Source organism: Heloderma suspectum, chromosome 4, assembly GCF_057233095.1.
Source record: "Heloderma suspectum isolate Gila_16-S chromosome 4, 16-S_ref, whole genome shotgun sequence".
NCBI classification, from domain to species: Eukaryota; Metazoa; Chordata; class Lepidosauria; order Squamata; family Helodermatidae; genus Heloderma; species Heloderma suspectum.
The window spans coordinates 240,506,205-240,513,741 of NC_139461.1; the positions used below are offsets into that span (position 1 = coordinate 240,506,205).

Genomic DNA, 7,537 nt, shown 5'->3' on the forward strand with positions numbered 1-7,537 from the left:
GACTTACTTCTTAGTGGATATGTATAGCACTGTGGTCTTCATTGTTTTTAAAGGATTAAGTTCAGATCTGCAGAGATTTCCCTTGCTGTGTGTTCATTCCCCCCACCCTTATTTGCTCTAGTTATTTTATTTTATATATTGTAACTATTTATTTTAAATTAATTGTATCCATTTTTGTATTGTTTGCCAGTTCTGGGAGATAAACATTTTAAAAATAAATAAATAACGTAACGTAACGTATAATAAGTTTTGTTTTTTTTTAATAGAATCACAGAATTGGTAGAAGTCAAAAGGAGATATTAAACTATGGAATTTGCTATTACAAGATGTAGAGATGGCCACCAATTTGGATGGGGATTAGACAAATTCATGGATTATAAGACTACAAATCACTACTAGTCCTGATAGCTATATGCTACCAGAAGCAGGATGCCTATGCACACCAGTTGCTGGGAAACATGAGCGGGAGGGTGCTGTTGCACTTATATCCTACTTATGGGTTTCCAACAGGCAGCTGGTGGGCCACTGTGTGAACTCAATGCTGGCCTTCATGGACCTTTGGTCTGATCCAGCATGGCTCTTCTTATGTTCTTAAGATATAATTCAATATGCTTCCCAAAGGATGGATTATCCACTTACTAGCCCCCTTGTCACCCACAGCAAAATGAGAAGGCAGTTTTTTCCCCTGAAACTTTGACTAGGTGTAGACAAGAAGCAGTGTCTACAACTGTACTAGTGTCCCTTTGGGAATTTGTTTATTTCTTTGTTTAAACAAATTATATCCTGCCCTTTAGTAACATACTGAATTGGCCGCTATCAATGAGTTTGTTAAGAGAGGGAGATGTGAGTAAAAAGTGCAAAGAGCTATGTCTTGTAAAAAGAAAAAAATATTTCTATAAATAGTTGTTTGGATTTTAACTCCCAGTGCCCCTTGCCAATCAAGGACCATGCCAGCAATGCCACCCACACATGGAGGGAACCAATGAACTCATAATGGTGGGGACACGCTCCCAGCACACTCCCCAGTATCCCCACACACACAACATGCAGAACAATGCCAAATCACCCCCACTCCATCAGCCCCAGTAGCACAGCCAGCATCAACCCCTCTACTGAAGTCCCCAGGAATCCCTACGGGCAGCAGTTGAAATCCCCTTATGCTCCTCATAAACTCTGTTTTGGAGCACAACACAGAAAGAAGAGGAAGGAGAACCCACGCAGCACAGCACTTACAAAGCTCTCTGGGCAGGGGAGCTGCAAAAGGGCACACACGCCCCCCTGGGACAACAAGCGTTCAAGACCCACACAGCAAAGAGAAGACTCTTTTGCCAAGCAAACAGAGGAAGTGCTGGGACACGCAATGAGGCCAGCTGCAGGCTCACACTGACCGCAGCAGCCTCTAGCGGCTCCCTGCATTGGATTGGTTTGGACAAAACATAGTTTAAACTCATCACGGTTTGTCCTGGTCTCAATGAAACAACAAACTGTGGTTAGTTTAAAATGGAAGCAGAAGTTTCTGATCTTCTCGTGGCCATCTCAGAGGAGGAAAGGGGAAAGGGGAGCACACAAGCCAAAGGCTCGTGCACATAATTATACACTATGACATTATGTCCAGACTCTTCCAAAATGTCATTGGTTCATTCTTTTGCGCAGCTCAGACACCCCCATGTTATCTAACTTTTTTTTTTTACATTTAATTCTCAAAATCTGTCTGTGGACATTTTGGGAATAAATAGGTTAATTTAACAAAACAAAGAACAAAATATTTAGCTAAGATGGACAAAGAGGACCTGATGGTGTGATAGGAGACATACAAGAAAACCTCTGATACTCTATTACACTTACCTTGTCAACCTGGTAAATATGCTGGTGCGAAGGCAAGGCTGGTTAAGGTGTTTACCTTATTTGGAATCAGTGGCCATAACCACAGTGAAACAGCTAATGTGAGGTTACAGTTCAATAAGTTATCCTATATTTATTTGTCTTCTTCATACGAGAGATTGTTACAATCTGGTTTCAACATAAATTACACCTACTGCTCTCCTTATTATTCTTCATTTATATAGCACCCTTTGGGATCAGCTCAGAAACTCCCATGTTCAAGCATCCAATATGAGGGGTGGGGGGAAGGGCATGTACAGCTGCCCATGTATCAGAGGCAGCATGAAGGCCTACACCACACTCTTCATGTATGGTGGGAGGCATATGCACATACATAACAACCCCAGCGGCGGGGACTGCATTGCGAACCAGTCTTTAGTTATGGGAACAATGAAATAGAGTTATCTGTCCTGAAGCAGGAGAGGGGTGATTTACAGTCACAGTACAGTACCACAGCAATGCGTCGTACAGGCTATCTACCCATACCCTAAGGTTATCGTCTGAGGCCCTCCTCCAAGTTCCAAATAAGTGCCAGATAAGACAAGGTGTGTGACTTCAAGAGAGAAGCCCTTCATGGAATGCCTTCATGGAATGCCTTCCCCAGAGATGATCACCTGGCGCCAGATTATGGTCTTTTGGTGACAGGTGACCTTTTTTATTCTCTCAGGCATTTTACGAACTGTTTTAAGTGCTTTTAGATCATAGCACTTTTATCCTTTGCTGCTAGTTTTATCTTGCTTTTATTATGTGCTGTTTTTATCGTTGTCTGTTGTTTTGTATTTTATGTTTTTAATTTACCTGCACACTGCCCAGAGAACTCTGGTTATTGGGTGGTCTAGGGATGGGATCCAATGCTGTCATTCCGCTGATGGAACGGCTTCTGTCAGGGGAACCGGGAGAGGGGTGATACCTACTCCACCTCGTGTGCCCCCAAAATCTGCTCTGCAGGACTGGGAAACCCTCTGGAACAGGTTTTCGGCCAGTGCAGAGGGCTGCAGGGGGACAGTGGAAGGAAGTCACATTGCACTAGCAGATGTCTGCTAGCACAGTGTTGGGTTTAAGCCTATAGATGTGCAGTACTATGCATGTTTAGACAGAAAAATGCCCTACAACTCCCAGCATTCCCCATCTAACCATGCTGGCTGGGGAATGTTTGGAGTTGTAGGCCTTTTTTCTTGTCTAAACATGACGCCTGAGTAAGTAAATAGAGAAATAGTCAGCCAAAGAACCATAATGAGCTGTGGGATTCAATGATTATATGAGTGGGCAGGATTATAGGTGGAAGCGCCTCTGTTGTTTTGTCCAGCCTCCTCCCCCATCTTTAGAAAATTCTGTAGCTGGTACCTTTTGTTGATTTTATTATTTATTTAAAAACATTTTATGGCCTGTATCATGAACCAGAGGGATTTATTTATTGCATTTATATCCCGCCTTTTTTCCTCTTGCAAGGAAACCAAGGCGGCTTACATTATCCTCCTCCTCTTCTCCATTTTATCCTCACAACAACAACCCTGTGAGGTAGGTTGGGCTGAGAGTCTGCGACTGGCCCAAAGTCATCCAGTGAGCTTCCATGGCCAAGCAGGGACTAGAACCTGGATCTCCCGGCTCCCAGTCCAACACTCACCACTGCACCACACTGGCTCTCATATATAGGTAAATGCTCTTCTCACACCTCAGCCTCAGGCTGTGTATGGTTTTAATGCTCTAGGAAGCAATAATAACCTGATAAGTAGAAATTGGTATTTAATTTAATAGCGTAACTGCAGCGCATGCTGTGGCCGCTATTACTGGTCTATAGGAAGCATAAAGCTTTCATTTTGTTAAATGAAACCCTTCTGACAACATCATATGTGTCTGAGTTGTCACCTCCTCAGCACCTGGAAAGAAAAACAAACCAGTTTACCGAGAAATTTTGTTTCCACTAAGGATACTTCTTCAAGCCACCGGTAAAACTATAAGAACATAATAATCTTGATCAGGGAAAAACAGTCTTGTTTCTCATACCATCCGTTAAGCTTAAGATTAGACTCTTGTCCCCTCACTTCCTCCGTTCCTATTTGTGGAAGAATATGGTAAGGATTTATCTTTATCACCCATCTTGCTAGATTGCCATACACAGATGAACCGAAGGACAGTACAAGGGGAATTTCAGCAGTTGTAGCTGTTCTAACTCATGAATTAAAAGCTGTATCTATCAAAATGTCCTCTTCCACGTAACTGTTAAAGGTGCAGCAGCCCTGTCCATCTTTGCATCTAGTTACTTTAGATCTTGCACTTTTGTAATGTTTATTGCCTATTGTTTGTTTGTTTGTTTATTTATTAATTCATTCACTCATTCATTCATACTTTATAGATTTCCTTTTTTTAAAGAATTTAAAATGATTTTTAAAAATTGTCTAATAAAGACTTAATTAACTGCTAAACTGCTAGAATGTAAATTTGAAGGGAAAAAGAGACAGCAAACATGAAGAAACAAAAAACGAAGGAAAGCCTCAAAATAGTACTGGAAAACTGAACATATAAAATAGCAAAATGCCCTTATAAAACGCCTGACATGTTTAGGAATCGGCTTTCTTTACAGGCCCCCAAATACAGGTTTCCTATTAAGGCAACATCTCTCAAAAAAGATGTTTGGAAAACTCTATTCTTGTGCTCCTAAAGAAGATAGTTACCAAAATGTGTCAGGCTTTTTATAAGTGCATTTTACTATTTTATAGAATTAATTTTCCAATACCATTTTGAAGGTTTGCCTCTCTCTCTCTCTTCCTCTGCTTCTAGAATGTAAATTTTAACTTTTGATGTTAAAGTCATTTATCTACATAAACATAACTGGAATATTTAGCAGCAAGTGTAAAGGATTGGGGGAAAGGATCCTGTTGAAGAGTGATATGTTTTTTCCTTGGTGATTGTAGAGAACATTTGCAGCTTAATAGTTTTGAGAGCTCAGATAGAAACCATCCTGCAAATAAATCATTAGCCCTGAAAGGCAATCTTGACATTAGTATTATGTGAAAGGACAATTTCCTTTTTTGTAATTATTATGGGGCACTGTCCAGTGATATGTATATTTTGTTCAAAAACATTACAACTCAGCAGTGAGAAAAGAAATTGTAATTGGCTTGAAAATATACTACTGTAACCACCATGGCAGACTTCACCAGTATCAGGAATGCATGTACCCCTCGGCCACACCCCAGAGTGCAGATACACACTTTCTGCATTCTTATAGGGCTTCTAAAATTAGGTTGATCTCAGCATTCTAGTGGTTTCCTGGCACCTTCTAACTTTGTCATGAAAATAAGAGGAAGTTACCGCAAGTCTTTAAAAAGGACAACAAAACCCCCACTCCTTTAAACAACACCCAGCCTGTTAGATCAAACGTGCTTTGGCCAGCCCTTGCAACAGTGCTGCTGAAGCCTCTTTGGTGAGTCTTTGATTAGAGATGGAAGCTGCTCAGTTGGAGACTGGATCAGCAATAACCCAAAACTGGAGTAGCGGCTTTGAATCATCCACTATAGACTATTATGGCTCAAGCATTACAAATTATGACATCTGCCTCTTGGAAGAACTGCCTTTTGCCTATATCTTTATCCCCATCTTCTACGTCATTACTTTCCTTGTTGGTTTCTTTGGGAACCTGTTGGTGATCCTACTGATGGCACGAAAACAAGGCAGTAAGAGGCTGGTGGACACCTTTGTCCTCAACCTGGCCATAGCTGACCTGGTCTTTGTCTGTACTTTGCCTTTCTGGGCCATATCAGAGGCTCTCAGCTACTGGTGCTTTGGTGAAGGGTTATGCAAGCTTAGTAGCTATGCCATCTCTGTGAACCGTTACTCCAGCATGTTGTTCCTGACGGGCATGAGCGTGGAACGTTTTCTTGTGATTTCCAAGCACTGGGATTCGAGGTCCATCGGAACCAAGAAGAGCACAGGCATGAGCTGTGGTTGCATCTGGCTGGTCTCCCTTCTGTTGGGAATACCATCTCTGGTCTACAGAAAGCTGAACCTTGTGGAAGATGACAAATCTTTGTGTCAGGGCGAGGAGCCCTCTGCCACCTTCAGTTTGGTTATACTTGGCTTGACCTTCTTGCTGCCTTTGGGAATCATCTTGTTCTGCTATTGCTCCATTTTCTTCAAGCTTCGGGGCCATGTCAGCCTAGGCAAGAGGAGAAATAATGCCCTTAAAATCATCTTTGCCATCATTGGAGCATTCATCTGTTCTTGGTTGCCCTTCAACACCGTCAAGGCATTCTTCATATTCATTATAGCCCAGGACATTGATCTCTCTTGCCAAGTGTTGACGGCTCTCAAGTGGGCCCTGCCCATCAGTGCTTGCCTGGCTTTCACAAACAGCTGCATTAACCCTGTCATCTATGTCTTTATGGATCAGCATTTCCGACAGCAGGTTTGGAAGAACTTCCCTGCTTTTTGTAGTACGAGGGAAAATATGCAAAGCTCAGCCCTCTCCTTTTCATCTACAGAGTCAAGCCTCCTGTTTGCCAGCAGGAAGAAGCTCACACCAGCCATGTCTACCCGGATGGGAGATCCAAATAGTAGAGGGGTAGGTTTATAAGCCACTGACAGTAGTCTATTGTTTGCCTGGACCGCTGGGACTACCCAGCAGGATGTCCCAGCCATGCTTATTATGAAAAGAAGGGGAGAGAGACAGTCTAGAAACTTGTACTACGTTTGCCTGAAAAATGGGTATATTTTGACTATCTGATGCAAATTACAATAATATCAAAATGACATATTTTATTATGCATTGTATGTACACTCAAATACACTTATGTAAGATTGACCCCTGCTTTCTATTGCATGATAAGCATGGAGGTTTAACCTACGGAAGGCTTTATAACGCTATTTCAACTGGCTTAAATGCAGGTATTCTAGATTTGAGTATGAGTGACTTGAGTTGTAATTATAATCGTATATGAAAGTGCTGAAAAGTCAATGCTGTTGATGTACGTCTAGCTGCAAGCACCCTTCCACCTGCTCTCCCCTACCCCCACATTAAGATTTCATATCGCTTTTGCAAATTTGATGAATAGTTGTGATCACTCTTGGAAAATATGTTTAAATTAGTATAAAAGGAAAATGCTAAATGATCATGTAATTCTGTTACAAATATTCTTTACAGCAGTCACCTAAGCAGGCAAAAAACAAAACCCCACAAAACCCCACACCCTGTAAGTTTAATTAAAGAGAATTATATAAATACATACTTCTCTGTCACTGTTATGAATCTGTTCAAAAATTAGTCTTTCAGACAATTTTGTTTCCCTTATGTCTGGGTTTCTTTATAGTAAGCTTTCTTAATCTTGATTAAAAAATTAAATATAAAACTATATCCATGTGTGATCTGATTTTTATTCCATAAAGAAAACAGGAGAACTCTACAAACATACAACTGTGAATTCAAGATCAGCTTTCACATAGTATTTGGGGCTTTAGTTAATGCTGCCAGTTGGCAAAGGTCTTACTCATCAGCCTATGCTTCAGAAACTGTTAATTTCCTTCTCCCTGTCTTCATCCTTTTATATTTTTCTTTATATCGTCTATCTGGTGTAGTGGGTAAGAATGTGGGTTGTCAGCCATGAGCCCCAAAGTCCGTAGTTGAAATTTCATACCTACAAACTCAGTAGTCCTATTGAAC

General features: G+C 41.2%; 1 protein-coding gene across 1 annotated transcript; it reads left to right on the forward strand.

The window, feature by feature from the left end:
* Nucleotides 1–5,256: 5,256 nt before the first annotated feature.
* Nucleotides 5,257–7,202, forward strand: GPR25 (G protein-coupled receptor 25). The gene has a single exon (XM_084848307.1). It carries the CDS (start codon nt 5,324–5,326, stop codon nt 6,452–6,454), a length of 1,131 nt encoding a protein of 376 aa, XP_084704433.1. The 5' UTR covers nt 5,257–5,323; the 3' UTR covers nt 6,455–7,202.
* Nucleotides 7,203–7,537: the final 335 nt, after the last annotated feature.

Excerpts from the sequence above, each read along its gene's own strand:
- GPR25 (XM_084848307.1), top strand. The coding sequence starts at position 5,324 with ATGGAAGCTGCTCAGTTGGAGACTGGATCAGCAATAACCCAAAACTGG.